This window comes from Microtus oregoni, unplaced genomic scaffold, assembly GCF_018167655.1.
Source record: "Microtus oregoni isolate MIOR12 unplaced genomic scaffold, Mior012 000053F_ref0000044, whole genome shotgun sequence".
Classification (NCBI taxonomy): domain Eukaryota; kingdom Metazoa; phylum Chordata; class Mammalia; order Rodentia; family Cricetidae; genus Microtus; species Microtus oregoni.
The window spans coordinates 10,301,888-10,325,350 of NW_024543829.1; the positions used below are offsets into that span (position 1 = coordinate 10,301,888).

At 46.1% G+C, this 23,463-nt stretch overlaps 2 protein-coding genes across 2 annotated transcripts; one reads left to right on the forward strand and one right to left on the reverse strand.

Annotated features, from left to right (window-relative positions):
- Nucleotides 1–163: 163 nt before the first annotated feature.
- Ywhaz (tyrosine 3-monooxygenase/tryptophan 5-monooxygenase activation protein zeta) lies at nucleotides 164–23,114 on the forward strand. Its single transcript, XM_041637476.1, has 7 exons — nucleotides 164–352; nucleotides 853–1,049; nucleotides 3,523–3,827; nucleotides 18,337–18,460; nucleotides 19,056–19,219; nucleotides 19,306–19,401; nucleotides 21,140–23,114. The coding sequence occupies exons 3-7, from the start codon at nucleotides 3,534–3,536 to the stop codon at nucleotides 21,197–21,199; spliced, it is 738 nt and encodes a 245-aa protein (XP_041493410.1). The 5' UTR covers nucleotides 164–352; nucleotides 853–1,049; nucleotides 3,523–3,533; the 3' UTR covers nucleotides 21,200–23,114.
- On the reverse strand, nucleotides 428–865 carry LOC121437599 (basic proline-rich protein-like). Its single transcript, XM_041637478.1, has one exon. The coding sequence runs from the start codon at nucleotides 863–865 to the stop codon at nucleotides 428–430; it is 438 nt and encodes a 145-aa protein (XP_041493412.1).
- Nucleotides 23,115–23,463: the final 349 nt, after the last annotated feature.

Consider the following 23,463-nt stretch of genomic DNA (forward strand, 5'->3'; position numbering starts at 1 on the left):
TCCTTCCCCCTCTTCCGGGCCCAGGCGCCCCCGCTCCTCCTCCAGTGAGCGACCCACTCCCACTGCCAGCTGGGGCCCTAGGAACAGACACTCTCCGGAACGTGGCTTCCAAGACCTGAAAGGGAGAGGAGCAGCTGGCTCGCTGAGTCCTCGCCCCAGGTCAGGCTCGCACCATCACGTCCAACCCGCCAAGCCCAGCCTTTCCCCGCTCCTTCCGGAGACCACCATTGTTCCCCGCGGCTGCCACGGTGCGGGACGCCGAGCTCGCCACTGCGAAGGGCAGGGCAGTCTTTTCAGCCTCGCGCTTTCCCCAGCCTTAAAAGGTCTAAGGCCGCTTCCTGCAGCTCAGCAGGTAAAGCGAGCGGTGGGCGGGCGAGCCCGGGGAAGATAGCGGAGGAGCCGCGCGTCCCGCTCCCGGGGGCCCTGATCACAAAGCCCTGGCCGCAGAGCCGCAGTCCCCCGACCCCGCAGCCATTCCAACCGCGGAGAGAAGGGCGGCCAGGAGGAGGGAGAGGGTGGGGGAGGGTGGGGAGATGCGAAGGTCCCGGATGTGCCTGCCAGGAGCGGTGGGGGCGGGGAGAGGCTTCCTTCCGCGGGCCGCAGGGGCGGGGAGGGAGGGCGGACGGACGGGCGGGCCGCTCGCTCGCGGGGGCGGCGGGGAACGAGCCGAGCACGCGGGGTGGTGAAAGGCAGGGTCGGGAGCGCGGCTCGGCTCGGGGACGCGCTCCCCTCCGCTTGCCTCGGGCGCGGGCGGGCTGGAGGGCGAGCGGGGCGGGGCGGGCGCGCGCCGGGGAGCGGCGGTTGCGCTGGGGCCGGGGAGCTGTGGGCACCAATCAACGGTTGCCATAGCAGCGTTTGACGTCATCGTGCGTGTGGTGCCCCTGCTGCCGGGGCTAGTGATTGGAGGAAACCCCGTGTCTGCGGAGCCGCTGTAGCCTGTGAGCAGCCAGATCAGGGACAGAGTCTCAGCCTCGCCGCCGCCACCACCACCGCCGCCGCCCAGAGACTGCCGAGCCGGGTCCGTGTGCCGCCACCCACTCCGGACACAGGTGAGGAGCCTCCCGAGCTGGCCTCCGCTCCCATCCGCCGTTCGCCCGCCGACCTGACACGGGGCGCCCTGGAGGAGGACCCGGGCGGCCGCTCGTCTCCGGGCCCCGGGCAGGCTCCTTCTGCCGCCCCCGGCCGCTTCCTTCTGCCTTGTCGGGGGCTGCTCACCGTCGCCCCATCCTGATCCCCGGGGTGGTGGGGAGGGGTGGCGGAGGAGGCGCCCACGCGTGAGATTCCCCCCTCCCCGGAGCGAGAGCGACCACAGTCCGCCCCCGCCCAGGACACCCTGCTTCCGCCCGCGACTGGGACTCGGGGCCGTGGCGCAGGTGAGGCCGCCCGCTCGCTCGCCCTCCCGCTCTCACCCACCCGCGGCGGCGCCCCCTCCCTGCCGCCCCTTCCCCCACCGCGCGGGCGGGAGCAGCCAGGTAGCGCGCGAGGCTCTCGGGTGGGGCTCGCCCGCCGGTGACCCGGGACCCGGCCACCGTGCCCAGAAAAGGACTCTCCGTCTGATCCGGGAACGCGGTGGGGGAGGGGCGCAGGGGACCCCGGGATGGGTGGGTGGGAGGCGAGCATCCTCGGGAGAGCTGCGGCCCGGTTGGGGGCTGTGCCCGTCTGGGTGGGGCAGACCCCGCCCCTCCCCCTCCGGCAGCTGTCGGGGGGCTGCGGCCGGGCGGATCCCGGCGGTGGGGGGGGGGGACCCCGGGAAGGGAGCGGGGTGTGTCGGCCGCGGTTCCGCTTGTGCGGGCGCCGCTGGCATCGGGGGGGGGCCCCCGGGGAAGGGCGATCGGCTCTTCTCCCCCCACCTCCCTTCATCCGATGGGGCGGGCGCGCGGGCCGCTCCTCCCCTCCCTCTGCTCGAGTGGGGGGGGGTTCGCAATCGGAGGAGGTTGGGCTCCTTGACACAGTTCCGCCATGACAAAGAGAGCCGGGGACTAGCGCGGAGGCGCCGGGCTGGGCGGAGCCAAGGAGGGGAGGTGGCGGCGGAGGGCGCGGGCGCGGGGACCGGCGCTTTCGGTTCGCCCCACCCGCCGGCCGCGGGCAGCCAAGGGTTAAGTGGGTGCGGCAAGCAGTCCCGCCAGTCGAGGGGCGAGGCCCGGCAGCACCCGTTTTCCTGTGAGAAACCTAATCCACTTCCCCTTATACGGGGAGCTCGGCCGGGAACGTTTGTCCTGGGCTTACATCATTTTTTCTATTGGAAGCCGCTTTAGCCAGAGACCATGTCTGATGTTAGATTTCCAGATCCCGGGAGAAGTGTGGGTTACCAAACTTTAAATAGTTAATGCTCTGAAGGTGCCGCGTCTCTAATTTACCTTAGCCCAACGCTTGTTTCAGTTGAGGCTACTTCTCATTGATAACCAAAAAAAGGAGTTGCTTTTTGGAAAGGTGAAGGGAAGGATGTGATGATCGCCACGGTGGGTGTCAGGGACTAATGCGGACTTTAGCAGTGCATTCAGCTTGTAACGTTCATTAAAATTTATTTTGTGGGATCACTGATTTGACATCGTTCAAGAAAAAAATGAGCAGAAATAAACTGAAATCTAGGTAATTTTAAAACGAGTGAAAGAAAATTAACTGAGGAAATGTAGAAACATCTAATAAATCGTGACTGCTAGAAATGAAGGGATTCTACCTCTGACTGCATTAATGACCCTGATCCTCCCGTGTCTTAGCTCATGCTCACAGTAGCAATCCGTTATGGGAGTTTGCTACATAAGTGCATATAATGAATGCCATATAAATCCAAATAAATGGATTTGGTCTTGGAGTTGGTGATCCCTATGGTTTTATATTCAAGAGATCTTAAGCGGCAATTAGTCATTTTCTTGATAATTTTTATTCTATGATACCTGGTAAATGTTATAAGTGTAGTAAATTGGGGTTGGGGCAAATGCTAAGTAAAATTTAATCACTCCTGATAAGAGCAAAATAACTGAATTACATCATGGTGACACGACTCATAATTCTAGAAACTAATGGTCTTTATAGGTATCTTAGGTCTGGTGTGTCCACGAGAGAGAGACAGAGAGAGAGAGACAGAGAGAGAGAGACAGAGAGAGAAAGAGAGCGCGAGCGCCCAAGCTGCTTAAGTGCTGATTGTTTAGTGGTATTGGGATCAAGTTGAACTTTTAACCAAGGAAAATGGGGGGAGGGGTCCTTTTTTGTTGTTTATTTTGCTTTTTAAGAAAATAAATTTATTGACTACATGGCAGGGACAGCACTGCCCTAGGCTAAGGGTGGTTTTTGAGCCGCTCATGTTTCAGGTAAGATAGGTTTCGATCTTACCTGAAGCTGGGATCTTGTGAAGAGCTTTACTAACCTACTGTTAATATGCAGAGTGTGCTCATTTTGGGGTTGATTTGGGGGGGGGATCTTTCAACATTGCTAGACTTTTGAGATACTTGTATACATTTTTAGAACAGGTACAACGAGCTTCTCTAATAGTAATTTCTGAATATCCTTTTCTTCCCTTTGCAGAATATCCAGTTATGGATAAAAATGAGCTGGTGCAGAAGGCCAAGCTGGCCGAGCAGGCTGAGCGATACGATGACATGGCAGCCTGCATGAAGTCTGTGACTGAGCAGGGAGCCGAGCTATCCAACGAGGAGAGGAATCTTCTCTCTGTTGCTTACAAAAATGTTGTAGGAGCCCGCAGGTCATCTTGGAGGGTCGTCTCGAGTATTGAGCAGAAGACGGAAGGTGCTGAGAAAAAGCAGCAGATGGCCCGGGAGTACAGAGAGAAGATCGAGACTGAGCTGAGGGACATCTGCAATGATGTGCTGGTGAGAAGCCTTTGCTTTAGCTTCTGTAACGAACTCAAATACACGCACACACCTTTAGAGATTGGCTGTTGCAAATTAGAGATTGCCCACGTGGGCCAGGTGTAGATTTCTGTAAGATGAGACAAACCATTCCACTCGTGGTTTGTGTTCCTGTAGTGAGGTGCTAATAGTCACGTGTGTGTGGTGAGCACAGGAATTACATCCTCGTTGTATGTAAGGAGTGTGGTAGACTCACAGACAGGCTGTGCAGAAAGCCAGTTTGCAGGTGCTTACCTGCCTTTATGTTAAGTCATTGACAAACAATGCAAGGCAGTTATGTCTAAGTGTGTGGAACCTACTGTGTTGAAAAACTGCTCGAGCTAAGGGAATTGAACATTGCATTTGTGTATATTTCCTATTTTAAAGTAATGGTCTTCTTTGATTCAGAAAATTGAGATAATCTAATAGAAAACGAACCAATTAAATTTCTGGGGCAGGACCCATTTTCTGACCCAGGATAAGGTTTAGCTTTAAACCTCATGCAGGTCCTGCTGTCTGAGTCTCCTAAATGCTTAACAGCTGGCAGCTAGGATTCCTTTTAAGACAGTCTTCATTGACAGAAAAGCTTGATTCCTAAATTGTACTTTTTAAAAAAATAAAGATTGAATCCATTTTAAGATTTTAAAAAAAAAGTGTGACACCAGGCAGTGGTGGTGCTTTAACCCCATACTTGGGGTACAGGCTGGTGGATCTCAGTGAGTTCCAGGATAGCCAGGACTGTCACAGAGAAACCCTGTCTTAAAAAAACAAAAGAGCCGGGCGGTGGTGGCGCACGCCTTTAATCCCAGCACTTGGGAGGCAGAGGCAGGCGGATCTCTGTGAGTTTGAGACCAGCCTGGTCTACATGAGCTAGTTCCAGGACAGGCTCCAAAACCACAGAGAAACCCTGTCTGGAAAAACAAAAATAAAACAAAACAAAAAAAAGAAAAGAAAAAGAAGAAACAAAAGAAAAGGCTGTGAAATCACAGTCTTAAGTAGCTTTTTCTTTGGGTCCATTTTTATTTGTTCAGGGGATTTCATAACTGCTGCTTTTCCAAAGTTGTGAAGTGCAATATTGAAGGCAAACAATTTATATATATTAAAATTAGGAAACTAAGAGTGTTTAGAATATGGAAAAACATCTATTTCATAATAAAAACTGTTGGGTTTGTTTCTGCTTTCCTTGCTATTTTATATATCACTGGGTTTATTATTAAGTCCTTGTGGGTTTTTTTTCCTCCCAAGTACTGGTTTCTACTTCGGTTTCAAAGGGTATATATATATATATATATATATATATATATATATATATATATATATATTTTTTTTTTTTTTTTAAGATTTATTTATTTATTATATGTGCAACATTCTGCCTCCATGTATGCCCGCACGCCAGAGGAGGGCACCAGGTCTCATTACAGGTGGTTGTGAACCACCATGTGGTTGCTGGGAATTGAACTCAGGACCTCTGGAAGAGCAGCCAGTGCTCTTAACCACTGAGCCATCTCTCCAGCCACTCAAAGGGTATATTTAACAGATGAAATTTCTCCTAAAGAAAAACATTTTAAGGATAAAAGGGACATGCTACACTCAAAGGGTATATTTAACAGATGAAATTTCTCCTAAAGAAAAACATTTTAAGGATAAAAGGGACATGCTACATTTATGTTCTGTGAGCTTGTTTGAGACTCCAGGTAGGTGTTCCAATATTTTCCTCAGCTGGAAATAGATAAGTTCTCAAATTCTTGAGTCTTTTCCTAAGGAAAGACTAGCAGCTTCAACTGTGTCCTCTGGGGCGGGGCGGGTCAGTTATCTGTAAACGCCTCCTCAGGGCTATGCCAAGAGTGTGCCTCCTTTGGAAGGGTGCGAGCTTTCACAAGGCCTAAATGAAGTTTTACCTTGAGAGCTTAATTTCTTCACGTAAGTGGCTCAGAGAATTATAAACAAGCTTTTACTTCTAGTAAACTTGAGCTCTGGTTGTAACGCACATGCTCAAATATTGTTTAACAGTTTCTGGGGACGAGGACAGGAGGTCAGCAGTGCTGCTGGTGTTTCAGTTGGAGAAGGCTCAGGAAATACCTCCATTAAAAGTGGACTTCTAGGTGTTAGAGAGAGGTGATGCCTTCTTAGAAATAATTTTCATATAATTCCTTCCTCCTTTCTAGTAAAATAGAATAATATATAGCTGATACTTCTCTCAGGAAAAATAAGTACACCTTTGTGCTTTCTGAGTCATGGGTGTGGTTTCTCTCTGAGAAAGGTGAGCCACTAATCTTGCTGATTGCTGCTACTGGCTGGTGGGTAGCGTCAGTGCTGAGCACAACTTGCGCGCTGCTCATCACCTGCCTCGTGTTAGCTGAGGAGAAGCCTTTCTAGCTGTCAGCCACCAGTTCTGACCGTGTGCACTGTCAGACACTTCATGTGAACCACGGGAGGGCATGTGTTACCGCACACAGAATTAGTCGTCAGTGTCTCTGTCAAACACTGGTGTTTTCCTCACATAGGATGTACTCCAACCTTTTCTTTCTTGTACTATTAAGTGGAATCTGCATGCGGTATTGAATCTGGTGTATTCCTTTCTTTTTAGATGCTTAGTCCAAACTCTTGGTGAGAAGACCCCACACTAGAGATAAGTAAGCTAGAGCCCCAGCTAGGGCAGTTTGTGTAGTCAGAATAAATGAGTTACTATACTAAAGAGTCATTCAGACTTTAGGATGTGTTGTGATGTGGAAAAACCTAAGTTCTTTTAACAATTTAACAGTATGGGACCTTGAGTCCTTCTAAGAAAACTTAATTCAATTCATAGGAATAGTGGGGCTGTTTTTATCTCCAGCCCTCAGAATTACTATTTATTAATTAGTGGAGGAAAACAAGATAAAACCAGGCAGCTTCATGTCAGTGTGTGTCTTGGACTTTAAAACTTGCTATGTTGTCTTGGTTTTTAGCTGAAAATCTCTAGGTGATACCTTTTGAAATTAAGGACTCAAGAATTTTTACAATGGTTGGAACCCATCTTTACTGCTTTCTAGATAGTATTTCTATGACTTATTTGTGGCTTGGTGTTGTAATATTCGGAAGAGCTAAGAGGTGATGGTGTAGGTGCTTCCCAGGAAGAAGTAGTGGAGTAATTGGGAAGCGCCTTCCTAGGGGATTGAGTCAGTTTTCTTAAGGGATAGCATTCAGTGAGGGGTTTTACATAGATCGGAGTCTGAGGTAAAGAGAAGATGGGGTGAAGGAAAGAGTGGGAAGGTGGTGCTGGTTTGAACAACCAGTGACTTGACCAGAACAGCACGTTACCTACCTGTTCCTTCTTCGTAAGCAGCACTAAGAGGTTAGGGTCGTCTGTGAAACAGGCAGTGTGGATGTGTGCAGAGGACGCTTGGGAAAGCACAGCAGTGGGTGGGGGAGCAAATTCAGGTGAGAGTCAGAATGTGGAATACAGCCCTAGAAGCCACAGTCTGAAGAAGGTTGACTTCTGAAACAGTGAGCCAACCCTTAGAACACATTCTCTTTCTTCCTAGCTTATGCGTTTGAATTGAGGTTGGAAATAAGCTGTGTTAGGGTTTTTCCTTAAGCATGGTCAGTTTATCATTGCCGTACATGATCAGCGTGTCTGTTGGAAGTGGTACCACAGCTGCTTCCTAACTGGTAACTGATAGTCCAATTGTGTGGTCATAGTTGGCTTTAACCGTTTGCTTTTCAAGTAAAGCAGACAGGTGTCCAGTTGCCTGGTTTTCAAATGGGATCCAAACCTTTGCTTTTCCTGCATAGCTCAGTTCAGGAATAGTTTCCTTACAGATCCCATCTTCATAAATTGTATCTTCTATAATAAGATAGTTAAAACTGAGAACTTAAATTTTTGATAGGCTGTCAGTTCAGAACGTCATTTTTTTTTTCTAATTCTTTAGTTGTCCACGAACATCTTGCCATACTTGTCTTTGATTAGGTACTTACTGTTTAGTAATCATGGCAAGTGTAATGGCGTGACTGACAGGAATTTAGCAGTAAGTACTGGGTTCGTTCTTGGTAAGTTTGTGATTGCTTTTAAAAACCAAGGGGCAGTGGAGTAGTTGGTAAGCCTAGCTTGTCTCTGACACTTTATCCAAGTTTTGGGTATTGATGTTTGTGATGAAAACAATGTAACCAATTAAGTAATGCCAAATTAGTGACAGATGAAGTGAAGAACTTCTCATTTTGTACAGACAAAACCCCTTTCAATAATTTCTCCCAGAGAAGGAACTAGGAAGAGAAGTGGGCACTGATCAAATCTTGAAAGATATATTATAATGTTATGTAGGATTGAGGATGTCAGAGGTCGTGGAAAACAAAATGACACAAGCTTTCCCTGTGGGAAGTAGGCAAAAATGTGACAAGAGTTGTCTTATAAAGAAATTTAGGACTTGGGGAGTCAGAGGCAGACTGAGCAGCCCAGGCTCCATAGTGAAATCCATTCTCAAGAACACCCCCCCCCCCCCCACCAACAAAGGGAAATGTAAAGAAACTGTTGCTTTTCTCATTGCAACTTTGGGGCTCAACCATTTAAGGGTGTGGTCCATTATGGTGGAAGGAAAGGAGGGTTATTGGGGCTCAACCATTTAAGGGTGTGGTCCATTATGGTGGAAGGAAAGCAGGGTTTTGGGGCTTAGCCATTTAAGGGTGTGGTCCACTATGGAGGCAGGCGAGCAAAGCTGCTAGTCTGGCCCTCATGGTATGGCGATGCTGCCCACATTGATGTAGGTCTTCCCTGTTCAGTTTAAACCTGAAAACAGTTTCACAGGAATGTTTAGAGGTGTGTCCACCATCACCAGAGCAACGAAGGGAGGAAGGAAAGGCTTTATTTGAAGACTCGCTGGAGGCAGAAGCTGATCACTGACTTGCTCAGCCTACTACTGTCTTACTGTCTTAGAGAACGGTGTTCTCGACCTTCCACACGCTGCACCCCTCATGTTTCATGTTACAGTGACCTCCACCCATTTTGCTACTACTTCAGAATGGTAATTTTGCCACCACTATGAATCAGAATGTAAATATTTGTGTTTTCCAGTGGTCTTAAGCAACTGTTGTGAAGGGGCCCTTTGCCCAAGGGGTCACGGCCCACAGACTGAGAACCACTGCTTATAGACCCTAGAATCACCAGCCTGGATACCACCACCCAGAATGGGCTGGGCCCTCCCCTGTCAACCACTAATTAAGAAAATGTGCTCCCGCTGGGTCTTAAAGTGGCATTTAGCTTATGAGAAGTTTATATAAAACTAGTTGGGACAGTTGGTCCCTTGTCAGCTTGAGACAATCATTGTTGAGCTGTACCCTTCCTTTGTGATCACGTGCATTGCATCATAAACATTTCAAGTTTTTAAAGTCCCACCATCTTTAAAATTCAGTCTTTTAAAATCTGAAATCTTTGTAAAATTCCAGAATCTGTAATTTTAACTGTGGGTTCCTGTAAAGTAAAAAAAAAAAAAAATAAGTTGAATTTCTTTTAAGAAGGAAGGGCCAGAGCACAGTCACAGTCGAACCAAAACCAATCCCGAAGTATAAATAAGGCAGTGCCTAACACCTAGGATTCACTCACCGTCTCTGGGGCTCCCCGAGGTGGCTCCACCCTCTCATGCACACACAGCCTGTCTCCTGTTGCCGTCCTTGGTGGTTATTCTGTGGTGCTGACATCTCCAGAGCACTGGGGGCTGCTACAGTTGGACTGCACTTGCACCTCTCCTGGGCTCCTCACGCTCTCTGCCTCAGCTTCTCTACATGACCCCTTAAACTGCTGCTGAGGCTGCCCCTTCACCAACGGCTTCTCATTATGCCAAGCCTCAGCTGCTCTCCGTGGTTCTTTCAAAGTCAGTACCACCTAGGTGACTCTTAAACTGCCGGATTCGGCAGCCACCTGGTCCTGCCTCAAGGACTGCCTCTGGAGCACAGCTTCCGAGGGCCCTAGTTATTCCACCCCAGTGATGCTGCTGGTCTCTTGTTACCACAGCTGACCTGAACCACACAATTTTAATTTACAATAGCAACGTACAGTGCCCCCAGTATTCTTGATGTAACGCTGGACCCTTACAAGCCAGGCCTCCACCATCTACATCTCTCTCAACAGTTTTCTTCCCAGCTCCCATCTCACCCAGCTTTGAACACTGGTAGCGTTTCGCTTTAAGAGTTCCAAAGTCCTTCCGCAGTTCTCCCCAAAACAACCTGGTCAGGTCTGTCACAGAAATATCCTTGTTCCGGTATCAGTTTCTGCCCTAGTTAAGGTTACTGTTGCTAGGATGAAACACCATGACCAGAAGAACTTACAGAGGGAAGGGTGCTTGGCTTACACTCCCACATTGAAGGAAGTCTGCACAGGAACCATGGCAGGAACCTGGTGCGGGAGCTGATACAGAGGCCATGGAGGGAGCTGCTTCCTGGCCTGCTCACCGGCTTTCTTATAGAACCCAATCACCAGCCCAGGGATAGTACCACCCACAATAAACTGGACCCTCCCCCATCAATCACTAATCAGAAAAATGCCCTACAAGCTTGCCTACAGCCCAGCCTTAACAAAGACATTTTCTTAGTTGAGGGTCCCTCAGATGATCTGTTTGTGTCGAGTTGATAACATTTTTTATTTTCTCCTTCTGCACTTTAGTAATAATTTATATACTCATGTTACTTATGCAGAACTAGATTTGACTGCTGGGGCATCTTTAACCTATGAAAGAGACAGGATTTTTTTCGTCATGAACATAGTACATATTCTAATGTTTTGAGTGGTTAGCACATAGAGAGCATAGTTAGAATATAGCTAGGCCTTTGTGTTATTGACAGTACTGAATATCATACATTTTAGTTCTAGAAAAGAGATGATTTGGGGCATATTTATGCTGAAATGTCTGGTATTAGAGTCAAAGTTAAAAGTGTTCTAATGTCAAATTATAGTAAGCTTCTTGTTTCTCTTAAGATGCTTGGGATCCTACTGTGTCTTCCATCTTCTTCCCTGTAGCCTTTCTGTACTATGACAGTTTCCAGTTAAGGGTAAACAGAGCTCGTGTTTGCAGGGAGGGGTCTTAGGACAGCTGTCTGCTTGAAGCCAGGCTCCCAGTCCTCCTGCTGCTAGTCCTCTGCTGCTGGCTTGCTCCTGCCACCTTAAACCAGCCACACTGGTTCCTATAGGATGCCCCGCTGGGCTGCCCTCTTACACACAGAGGATGATGTTGCTAAGTTGTAAATTTGCTGCATTGTCAGAATTTTATTACATTTTCAATCTCAGTTTGTGTGTGTGTTGCAGTAATACTTTAGGGAGTCAGGACAACTGGAATAGTTTGTTCTCCCTTAAAGTCACATGATCAGGCTTGGCCTCTAGTGCTTAGAGCCGTCTCACTGACCCTAACATCATAGATTGTTTTTTCAGCCAAGCCTGGCTGTCTCTGGTTGACCTTGGAGTCTGCAGCTGCCGCTTAAAAGCTTGTGTACACTGTACCCCATCCTTGTCTAAGCTTAATGGACAAAAACAAAATAGATCTTTTTTTTTTAAGATTTTTATTATTTTATGTGTATGGGTGTTTTTCCAGTCTACCTCTGTACCCTATGTATGTCTGATCAGAGTCAAGAAGAGAGTGTTGGATCCCTTGGGACTGGAGTTATGTACTCCAGTTGTGGGTTGCCATGTGGGTACTGGGACTGGAAGCCAGGTCCCCTTGGCCACTGAGCCTTCTCTGTCTCTCTCTGTGTCTCTGTCTCTGTCTCTCTGGCCACTGACAAGACCCATTTACTGCTATGGCTCGTCATTGACTTGGACTTGAGACTTTGATTGTCTGTTCTCAGTACTGTTAAGTACATTTCTTACCGTAATGGTTATAAAGCTTTTCTTTCTGCACATTTGTTCATCTTTGCCAAAACTCCATACAACCTTGTTAGCTTTAGTTGTCACTGCTCCTGAGGCCAGGATTGCAGTTCTCGGCTGCATAGCCTGAGAGCCTCTGGTTCCTTACTCTGATTCCCTACCATCCACACCACAGACACCCGGAGATAGACTTTGGGAAAACGGTCAGAAATCTTGGGGGTCCAGGAGGAGGGATAGGTGTTGAGTAGCTCCTCAGGCTTAGCTTCCTAGGCCGTTCTAAGTAACACTGCTTTTGTGAGAAAGACTTTGAGCTGGGAGATGGCTCAGTGGTGGAGAGCCATTGGCTGCTCTCACCATGTTCTTTCGGGTTTCTTTACTGTTGCCTTCATCGTGGCTCAGAGCTGTCTGTAATTCCAGTCCCAGGGGTTCTGAAACCTTTTTCTAGCCACTGTTGGCATCAAGTGTACACATGGGGCACAGACAAACATGCAGGTAGAACATCTATATTCAAAAAAGTAAATTAAAAATACTAATAAACATGGATGCTGAGTTTACAGCGACATAAGTGGGGCACATGTCACCCAGAGGCTCGGATTGAGGCTCCTGGAATTGTTCATTCGACGGTAGAATTGATAGTTGAGATGAGCAACGTGGTTGTGTTTAAGCTTGCTGTATTTATCAGAACCGTGCTCCTTGTAGGAATGGTGTTTCCTCCAGCTGTCCGTAGTTCTCACCTGAGGGTCACCACCAGAGCTGGTTCTTTAACCTAGCACGAGGATAATGATCTGCGATTCTGCCTTAATTTCTGTGATTCTGTATACATTTCTATGATAAGGGCTGACTAAATTGGGACAGGTTATGCAGATTTAACTGACCTACAGTTAATATTTATTGACCCATTGTGTAAACCCTGCATCCTGGAAAAAGGCTTGGCTTGTCTGGACAAAGTGGAGAGGATGTGAGTAAGGCAGGGAGCTGCTCCAGCATGCTTTGAAGGAGCTGATAGGGAGCCCTGCTGCCCTGATGACTGGGGTGCCACTCGCTGGGTGAGGGGAGGGGCTTGTGTAGCGTGCATGGAGACCTGGTTTATCCTCAGCACAGCCTAATTGATATGGTGGTGCTGTGTGGGATATTTGTGCGCTGCATGAAAATGCATTGCCGTGTTTATTGTAAAAAATGCTAAACGGCCAATAGCTAGGCAGGAGGCAAAGGCTGGCTTCTTGGAGAGAGAGAACTGGGAACAAGCCATAGGCCAAGCTGTCATAGTGGGTCTCTGTGTCATTATTATGAGCTGGCTGGCGGGACAGAGAAAGACTCGCCCAGTGATGTGTGCCTGTAGTCCTAGCGCTCATCTTAGGACTGGAAGTTGAAGAACACCTTGCACTACATAGCTCGTTCAAGACTAGAGAGACTGTCTCAAGGAAAAATAAATAAATAAAAACCCTATGTTAGGTACCATTCCTATAATCCCAGTACCCCAAGCAGGAAGATAACCAATTTGAGGTCAATTTGGGCTGTATGTGATTCAGATCTTGGCTTTGAAAGTAAAACTGTAGAAGGAAATATATGAGACAAACACTTGTGGCGGTGCTGGAAGGAAGCCTGTCGCTGCCCTGCTGTGTCGGCATGGAGACCACATGGCATGCCTGTGGTCCAGTGCTTCAAGTTGCTGAAGTGTGGAGCTGCCACAGGGTGGCTAAGACAGTGGTTCCTCCATTGTTTACCCAGAGGCAATAGTTCCTGAACCTGATTTAAAATGCCCTATTCCCTCAGCGCCCCCCCCCCATTAAAAACCATATAAAATGTATTTTGTCAAGCCTTATATGAGATACCCTGGTTATTTTTAATAGGAATTAGTTTTGTGTTATTTTAGGGTGACCTTTTACCTTTTCTCAACCCAGGGGATTACTTTATCAAATCTCCTGTTTGCTTAAATAAGTTTGCTGTGTGCTTATTGTCTGAAAGTGCATTGTAAGTTCATGGTCAAAACCTTTGGTCTCTTCATTCCTGCACATCAGGCTTTTAAAGGCAGGCAACTGCTTGAGACCCTCCTCATACAACACTTGGAGTTTACCGTAGGAAGCCAGATACTGATGGGTGGGTAGAGAGCGTGTCATCCGAGGAGCTGTGAGGCCCATTAAAATTAGCTCCTGGCATCAACTATCCGCTAACACTTTTGTGTTCCTCACTAGTTGTTAGGCCGAAGCTGTGGAGGTTACAGTTCAGAGGGGAGCTGAAGCCACTTTGGCCACAAGGGGGAGTAGGAGACTAAATTCAAAAACAGTGATCTGTTACAATGCATTTATGGCTTAGCTTTTTATTTCAAATTTTAAGAGAGCTAGAAATAATGGAAGTCCTGCAGGTCTACAGACTAAGACTAGAGATGTGAGCTTGTGCTGTGCTTGGAAATCAGACTGTCTGTTCGGAGGATATTTTAGTAAAGTTAGTTTAGCTACATTTAAGTTTTAGTTTATTAGCTTTGGGGATTTTTGGGGTTTTTTTTTTTTTGGTGTTTTGTTATTATATATAAGATTAAAGTCTTGTGTAGCCCACACTGGCCTTGAAATCCTGGTGCTCCCGTCTCTTAAGTGTTGGTACTTACGCATCCAGTTTTTGTTTTTGAAATAAGGTATAATTCATAGCAAAATGCAGGCTGGCCTCAAACTTGGGGCATTCTGCTCCCCAGTTCTAGGGTTATAGAAACGAGCATCAACCCTAGCTTAGGGCTTGTTCTCGTTAATGGCATTTTAGGTGGAGTACCATTGTGGTCATTAAATTTCACATGGCCAGTCCTCTCAGGACTAAGTGAGAACATCTCTCCCAAATCTCCTATTTACAAACCCACCATTACTGTTCTGAATACTGAAATAATGAGCTCAGTGAGGAAATGAACCCAAAGTGTAGAGCAGTATTGGAAGGGAAGCGCAGAGCACACTGCTACGCCATCTTCTAGACGCTCTCACTCCGTTCAGGGGTTTCTCTTTTAAAGGAAAGCTTCTGATCGCCTTTGTGTGAGGCGCACACGGACACAGGACGTAGGGCTGGGAATCATGCTGCCAGCCTTGCCACAAGGCCTTTATCCAATGAGCCTCTTAACTCCTGTTCTTTTTTTTCTTTAAAGTATGAGTGTTTTGCTCAATTGTATGTCTGTGCGCTACATGCATAGCTGGTATCCTTGAAGCTATCCGCAGAAACTGGAGTTAGAAATGGTTGTGAGCCACCGTGTGGGAGCCTTGGTTCTCTGGAAGAACAGCCACTTAGAGGGTGAGCCGCCTCACTGGGCCTCCTCTCCGATGATCTTTAACCAGGAATCTAACAGTTGTCCACAGACTATTCTATAGATCTTATTTATATTTAACAGATTGAACCATCATACTTACTAGATAGTTCTAGAATTCTATTCAGGGTCATATTTTATATACTTCATTTACTGTCCTTAAATTGGACCAATTTTTCAATCTGCCTTCGGTGCTTTGGCATAGTCCCCCCCCACACACACACACCCCTGTTTTGCAGGTTGTTCCTGGATTTGGTTTGCATTTGTAGCTCGTTTGGGACAGGAGTTGGTGTTGCAGTCAGACTTGGAAGGCACGTGCTGATGTCCAATTGCTGTGCTAACACCTTGATCTGTTTGTAAATTTTAAAAGTGTCCAATGCTTTTGGATTTTTTAAGGGTAAAATTTGTGATTACTGTTGTTAAAAGTTGTTATGTTCTAAGTGTTTTTGCTTTTAAGAAGGGGGAGTGCTCTTGAATTTCAAGGACATGTGAGGGCTAGGGATAGATTGAGAACATTTGGTGTATTAGAGACACGTTCTTGGGATCAAATGAGAAAGACTTGACATTAATATTGTAATCAACAAGAAGATTGGGGCACAGACTTGTGTCATAATTGTGAGTTAGTGATAGTTAAAGCCAAACCTGGTTCTCCTGCTCTGACAAGCTTTCCTGCCTCGTACTGTCCACCTCTGGCCTTCGCTGCTGTTCTCGGTCTAGAAAGTAATTTTCCTAGTATTGTACAAGTGGGGTAGCTTAGTCTTCTACATTGCTGCTGCTTCTGAAAATGTTGGTTTGTGCTTACTCTGACACCCAACCCTTTGTCGTCTTAATTGAGCCTGTGGGTTTCCAGAGACATGGAATTTTCTCCTGGGAAAACATCCATTAGTCATCTGGCGGTGTCAGCCTCGGTCTCTGTTAATTGTTTAAGAGTTAAATGGTGAAATGGCGAGCTTAGTTTATAATTACGTGAGAAATAAGTCTACGGTGCTAAGGTAGTAAGAATTGCTCCACTCAAAGTTGTTCTAAAGTTCTCATTTTTATTTAAATTAAGCTGCTGAAATTACACATTGTAATTCAGTCAAAATATAATATTGAGTGTCTTAGATGCAGACAGCATGGTAGGTTTGTTGTTGCGTTTAGAGCCCATTGTTGTAACTGAGGTGGAGGCAAAATCGCTCGAGTCCATGAGTTCCAGTCCCAGTGTGGACAGTGTCAAGGTTCTAGCTTAGAAAATAGTATGTGAGAAGTTAAATGATAATTGTACCTGCTCTGAGAGAACGTGAAAACCCCAGCCTGCTCTTTTCTGTATTTTCTAGTTTATTTTAGACTTGAATCTTGGTGTATGTGTCGTGTTCTATAGTGTAACGTTGTCTAGTCCCTTGTTGCCAAGTAGAGTATATTTTCTTGTTTTCCTTAAACTAAGACTTCTGGAAGTAGACACTGCAGATAAAATGTAAACACATACAAAATGAACTTGAGGAAGAATGTGGTGTTAGTATTGAAGTATCTTAGCACAGGTAATAGTTTCCTGTCCTGAGGTGGGGTGGACGGAAATGCAGTTGCTGGATCTTCTTTAAGATGAGCAGTGTAGCTCATGCTCCGTGAAGGGAGCAGATCTTGAAAGACACGTGTGCAGGCGCATGTTAGTCATTTTTGCTGATGTGGTCCAGTGTTGTCATGACAGACAGTCATTGTTGCCTGCCTGTTTTATGTGGGTGGGTGTTTTGTCTGTGTACGTTTGTGCACCTTGCACACTCCTGGTGTCCTTGAAGGGCAGACAGGGAAGGGTGCCAAATCCCTTGACACTCAAGTTACAGGTAACTAAGCCACCATGTGGGTGCTGGGAACTGCTATTTTGACACCAGCTTTTGCTGCCTAAGAAAATACCTGCTTACCAGACAGCAGAGCAAGGAGGGAACATCCCAGGGCCATGGTACGCTTTACTGCCCTCACAGGCTTGAGTTAACAAAGATTGTGTCGTCCTTGGAGATAGAAAAGCCCTGGTATTGGCAGCGTTTTCTGTGAGGAGGCGTGAGAAATGCAGGCGTCTGTCCGCGGGCACAGACACCAGGCCCCAGTGCCTGCTGCTGTCCGTTGTGAATTGTAGGTGTCTCTCAGATGTTTGGGACCGTGGTTATGTCTGGAAAAGACGGGTGCGACTTGTGCATCAGACTAGCTGCTTTTTTCTGTGGGACCCTCCTTTTATTCAGACGGCAAGCTGTGGGTTATTCAGATGGATAGACACTGACAGTTAATGCAGTGAGTCAGTCCATCACTTCAAGGAAGACGCTGTTGTTATGGTGATAAATGAGAACCGGGAAAACTAATCTTGTGTTCCAACAATTCCTTAATGATTGCAGAGCAGTTTGGAGACATAAACATGAATTGCAGATACTCGGGCTTCACTACAGTATACATCCCTGTGCCTTTGCGGTCACACCACCCGCCTTTGAAGTCAGGTCTCATTACTCTGATTGCACATTGTATGCAAGCAAAATTTAGGAGATTGCATTGTGTTTCACAGAAGTTCCTATGTGTGTGTGCGCATGCACACACATGCACACGCATTTTCAAAAACTAAACTGCCTGCTTTGCCGCTTTTAAACATCCCTTTATCCTTGGTTCTTACCCTTGCCCACCTATAGTTGAGTCTTTATTGTAGCTCCCTTGAGTAGATGCCATTGGTTTTGGTCGGTTTGATAGTTGCTTGCCTCTTTTGTTAACCTCATGTTAACAGAGTATTAACAGTCAGGGTTTAGATTCAAAAAAGACTATGTTGACTTTTAATCTCAAAACCCCAAGTTATCCTTTTGAATTCTGGAGGAGGACTCACTGTCCACTAGTCTGCTTATAGATTGTCCTCATAGGGAATTGAGCTGGTCTGTTTGGGTGATGACAGGGGAGTGTTTCCTGTAGCCCAGGCTACTTCCATCAGACCACCTCAGCCTTGGTGCTTTCTGTTTAACGAGGCTGCCCTGTTGAAGGTGTTCTGTTAACTCCCAGTTCTTCAGCGCCTGTCTTGTTAAATGGCTGTAGTCTAGATTTGGTCATGCCAAGTACAGTGTGGTACTGAACTTTGGCTCCTAGTTGCGTTGGTGTATCTTGGAATTGCATTCTCCTTTTCAGTGGACAAAGCATGCTGTTGAGGCAGAGGAAACACATCATGGTAGTCTATAACTGAGGCAGTCCCGGTTTGGGGTCCAGGTGCCTCGTGGCAATCCTATCCCTTGGTGGGGGGTGGGGGCTGGCCAGGGTTATTAGAAAAATGAAGATTTTGTTTTGAAATCTTTCATATCTTAATCTATAGTGTTTGATTAAGAAATATTCTTAACTTTGCTTTGTAAATGTCATCTTCTTACTATTTCTGGTTTTGTTTTGTTTTCCTTCTGAAGTCTCTTTTGGAAAAGTTCTTGATCCCCAATGCTTCACAAGCCGAAAGCAAAGTCTTCTATTTGAAGATGAAGGGCGACTACTACCGTTACCTGGCTGAGGTTGCTGCTGGCGATGACAAGAAAGGTAACTGGCTGTGTGGACCCTGCCCTGGGAAGTCCACCTTCTCCCTTCTGACGGCCTAGAGCCCTGCAATAGTACTGTATAGAGCTCATTCCTTCTGCTTTAGTTTCTGCCTACATTGGTAAACACCAGAGGTGACATGAGGAATCAGAATGAGGAAATCCTAGAAGTGCAACATAATGTGATTCCACCATACCTCAGTATTAGTATTAATGGGTATATGGGTGTTCGCTTCTGTGTGTCCAGTGCTGTTGGAGGTCAGAGCAGTGCAGTCCCATTCCCTGGGGCTGGAGTTACAGACAGTTGGGAGCTGTCATTAGGGTGTTGGGAATTGAACCCAGGTCCACTGGAAGAGAGCAGTCACTGCTCTTGATCTCGGAGTCATCATTCTACCGTCACCCACATTCTAAGTTGCTTTTCTCTCAACAGTAGCCAGTGGCTAGTATGATCCAGGATACCATTTTGATTTGTTGTTTTAAATTAAATATTTGCTTAAGGTTGTTAGATTTCATCTTTCAGGGGGCACATATGATGTTAAATGAAAGTTTTGTCTGAGATGAAGATGGAGCCCGGGTGTTGAGAGTGCATTTTTTCCCAGGAATTGTGGACCAGTCACAGCAAGCGTACCAAGAAGCGTTTGAGATCAGCAAAAAGGAAATGCAGCCAACACACCCTATCAGACTGGGTCTGGCCCTGAACTTCTCTGTCTTCTATTATGAGATCCTGAACTCCCCAGAGAAAGCCTGCTCACTTGCAAAAACAGTACGTAGTTCACCTGTTATATGGAAGGAGATGGAGCTATCTTCATGGCTTGATTACTGAAGTGTGCTTTGTTGTTGCAATTTCAGGCTTTTGATGAAGCCATTGCTGAACTTGATACATTAAGTGAAGAGTCCTACAAAGACAGCACGCTAATAATGCAGTTACTGAGAGACAACTTGACAGTAAGTACTGATGGCTCTCGGTGCTGTGTGTGGCCAGAGATTCTGTACTCAGAAATACTTACAACCCTTTAAAATTACTAAATACAGTGTCCCTTACACCACACGAGGAAGAAAACTACCTTACTGAAGACACATTACTGGTATTTTGAGTATTTTGGGTTGGACTTGTATTCTTATAAGTTACTTGTTTCCATTTTCTTTTTCCTGCTAGAGTTGTGTGCTTAATCAACACAAGTAAAACTGGATCCAGGGTTCTTGGGGTAGAGAAATAAGGATTGTACGTTGCAGTCTAGCCTGAACTACATAATGACCACCTGCTTGGGGGGCTACAAAGCAAGATTTTGTCTCAAACAAAACAAAAGTAAACGGGCTGTTTGTGTTGAAGTTGGTTTTCTTTCCTTGAGTTCATGTGTTTGTGTGGCTGACTGGTTTACACGGCAGGAGCTGGGAAGCTTAGGTTCTATACCCTTGCTTCCCAAGCTCTTCCTGGGGAAGGCTGGAGTGACTGCATCCTGTGTGGAAGGTTTGAAGATGAGCCCGGTGCCGTTATCTTACCCCAAACAAAAACTAACAATCCTTAATACAAATTGAGAATTTATTTCTGTGGTTTTCATTATTTAAATTGGGATTCATATAAGCTTGTGCCTTACAGTTGACTTCTTGGGTTTCCCTTCAGATAGTATTACATTTGAAGTTTCGAGGCTTAGGTGTGTGTCAGAGAAAGGGTGGAAATGGGTTTGTATAGCCTAGTGCTTGTCTAGAGACATGCCCTGCCTATGTATTCTCACTTCCTGCTCCAGTCTGCTGCCAGATGGCTAAACTTAGTAAATGCAGTTGGGGTTGTCTACAAAATTAAAAGACAGAAATAAAGAAATAAGGGCTACTGTAACATTAAGGACTTGCTCTGTGTGCTGGAGGTGGATAACCTCATGCATCCTGGGAAAATAATTTACCACCGAGCTGTACCCCCAGCCCAAATGGAAGAAAATATGCGAAATAATGAATCATTTGATTCATTCACTGATTTTTAATAATAAGAATGTTTGGAAGATGGAGATGACACTCCTTGGAAGAGTGTGTGGCCCTGAATTTAATCCTCAGTACTGTTAAAAAAAGTTTCCTTTTCCTTACCAAGTATCAGTGGGATGCTGAGGCAGGAGAAACACAAATGCTAGGCCAGTCTGAGCAACATGTAACTGTCAGGTTTTCTTACTTTGAAGTGGGGAGGCGGTATTGAACTTATGTCTAGTTGTGGGGAGCTCCTGACCTAACACTTTGATCCATTGCAGCTGCTGTGAGTAGTTCAGCAGTGTGCACCGTCAGGTGGTCGGTCGGCCGCCTCCGCAGCAAGAAGTGTGCTTCATCCTGAGGCATCTCTCCTGTCTCCGATCACAGTCTTTCCGGAAACACTGAAAACCATTGACTTTAGAGGGTTGGGTTTTACATTTGTTTTTCTCTTTGAGATTGTGGGGCAAGGGGACACTTGTGGGTAGGTGCTTCACTCTAGGTTATTGGGATTGGCAAGACTGTAGTTTAGGGACTAAGACTGAGATTTTCTTCCTCTTCCCTTGGCGAATAGCCACTAGTGAAGACAGGTGCTGTGAGTCCAGCTGTAGAGCCTAGCCACATGCCAGGACCGAGGCACGTGTGCAAGAAAGGTTTTTTGTTTGCTTGTTTGGTTTTTGTTTCTCTTTTTTGATCTGAAGAATGCTGAAACCCTCTTTCCCTCTCTTACCAGTTGTGGACATCGGACACCCAAGGAGACGAAGCAGAAGCAGGAGAAGGAGGGGAAAATTAACCGGCCTTCCACCCTTTGTCTGCCTCGTTCTGAAATTTACACAGTAGACCGTTTGTCATCCATGCTGTCCCACAAATAGTTTTTTGTTTACGATTTACGACAGGTTTATGTTACTTCTATTTGAATTTCTATATTTCCCATGTGGTTTTTATGTTTTAATATTAGGGGAGTAGAGCCAGTTAGCTTTAGGGAGTTACTCGTTTTCATCCTGAGGTGGCCAATGTGGGGATGTGGAATTTTTACACGAGTTATACATGTTTGGCATAGTACTTTTGGTACATTGTGGCTTCAGAAGGGCCAGTGTTAAAACTGCTTCCATGTCTAAGCAAAGAAAACTGCCTACATACTGGTTTGTACTGGTGGGGAATAAAAGGGATAATGGGTTCCAGTTATGAGTGTAGTCGTTGTGGGTACTTTAAGGTTTGGAGCACTTGTGAGGCTGTGGTACAGACAAATGTCCCTTGGATACACCTTGGGATCGTGTGTCTGCACGCGCACTCTTGACCACAGCCCCAGAAGTGGCTCTGGGACAAAGGTGTGACCCAGCTTACTCTGATAAGGGCAGAAACGGTTCACATTCCATTATTTGTAAAGTTACCTGCTGTTTGCTTTCATTATTTTTGCTACACATTTTCTTTGTATTTAAATGTTTAGGCAATCTAAGAACAAATGTAAAAGTGAAGCTGCGGTAATGAATTGCTTGTGTCGGCCGCTCGGTGCCTGAGAAGCACAGCGGTAGACAGATCCCATGTATTTAACTTTTTTTTAGTTTTTTGTTTTTTGCTTTTGTGACTTTTTTTTCTTTTTTTGATACTTGCCTAACATGCATGTGCTGTAAAAATAGTTAACAGGGAAGTGACTGATGACGGCTAGCTTTGTTTTCGTGTCTTAGGAGATTCTCATGAGCACCCCAAGCATAATTGTTAAGAACACATGTATTAAAGTTCATGGAAGTGGAATAAAAGTTTTATGAATGGATTTTTCAACTACTTTTCTCTACAGCTTTTCATGTAAATTAGTCTTGGTTTTGAGACTTCTAAAGGAAATTGTCTCCTTGTTCCCTCTTGGCAGCTAATGGGCTTTAACCAATTTTGAATGCAAAATTTATCAACAACCACAGAAACGCTACTGTAACTACCTTTCTCGACCATGTTCCCTTACTTTTCCCCTTCTTACTCCCTTTCAAAATTGAAGTGGACTTTTTATTTTTTCTGGGTGCGGGGGGGGGTGGGAATTGATTGGCAAAGGTAATGTGTTCCATTTGAAACTTTGGTCTATGGCGTTTTCTAATTTAAGAAGCCACAATGTTCTTGGCCCATTGTGACACTGGGCAGCATTAACTGTTAAGTTCTGTGCTTCCAAATCGCTGTTGGTTTTTAAGAATTTCTTGATGCTCTTGCAGCCTGCCTCTGGTGTCCAGCCCTTCATTTCTACTGTCAGGTGCACAGGATCACTTCTGTTGGCTGTTTTGGCACCCACCATTCCGACTTGTTGGCCGTGTATTTGAGGAAAGGCCGCATGATCTCTCTGGCTCCACTCAGTGTCTAAGATACCCCGCTTCCTCTGCTTGCATCCCACAGCTTCCCCTCATCCTCTTTCCTACAGCCCAGCTCTCCTTGGTTGAGCTTGTGTTTATCTCCCTGGAAACCCCACCCTGGATGGTCTGTCCCGTCTCCCTTTAAAGCCCTCCCTCCTCCTCTCCTCCAGTAACGATGGGGCTAAGTCACACCCAAAGCTCACGTACCGAGTATTTCCTCACTACTTTACAGAAAACACCAAACAAAAATGCCATTTTAAAAGAGGTGTATTTTTTTTTCTTTTAGAATGTAAGCTCCTCAAGAGCAGGGACAATGTTTTCTGTATGTTCTATTGTGCCTAGTACACTGTAAACGCTCAATAAATATTGATGATGGGAGGCAGTGAGTCTCAATGATGAGGGGGAGAAAAATCCCAAGCACTGTTCTATGGCTTATTTCATTTTATTTCATTATGATCTGATTACATTCGGAAATGCCAGCCCTTTTGGACAAATTATCCCAAATACTGCATTCAAATGAAAGTGCGGTGGGGGTGGGGGCGTGTTCTCAAGAGAAATAAACCACTTGCATTGTGGTCCCGGGATGCATCTTCAGCCACAACCCATTGACTTTGAGTTTGCCTTCGCTCCCAGGCCAAGGAGAATTAAGCTGTGGACAGCAGGATGTCATCTCATTCCGGTAAATTGCAGATGGTCCCTGAGACGGGTCGCATTTGCCTGTTGGCTC

Excerpts from the sequence above, each read along its gene's own strand:
- Ywhaz (XM_041637476.1), top strand. The coding sequence starts at position 3,534 with ATGGATAAAAATGAGCTGGTGCAGAAGGCCAAGCTGGCCGAGCAGGCT. Across the intron at positions 3,828-18,336 it reads ACATCTGCAATGATGTGCTG|TCTCTTTTGGAAAAGTTCTT; the intron begins GTGAGAAGCCTT and ends TTCCTTCTGAAG. Across the intron at positions 19,402-21,139 it reads TACTGAGAGACAACTTGACA|TTGTGGACATCGGACACCCA; the intron begins GTAAGTACTGAT and ends CTCTCTTACCAG.
- LOC121437599 (XM_041637478.1), bottom strand. The coding sequence starts at position 865 with ATGACGTCAAACGCTGCTATGGCAACCGTTGATTGGTGCCCACAGCTC.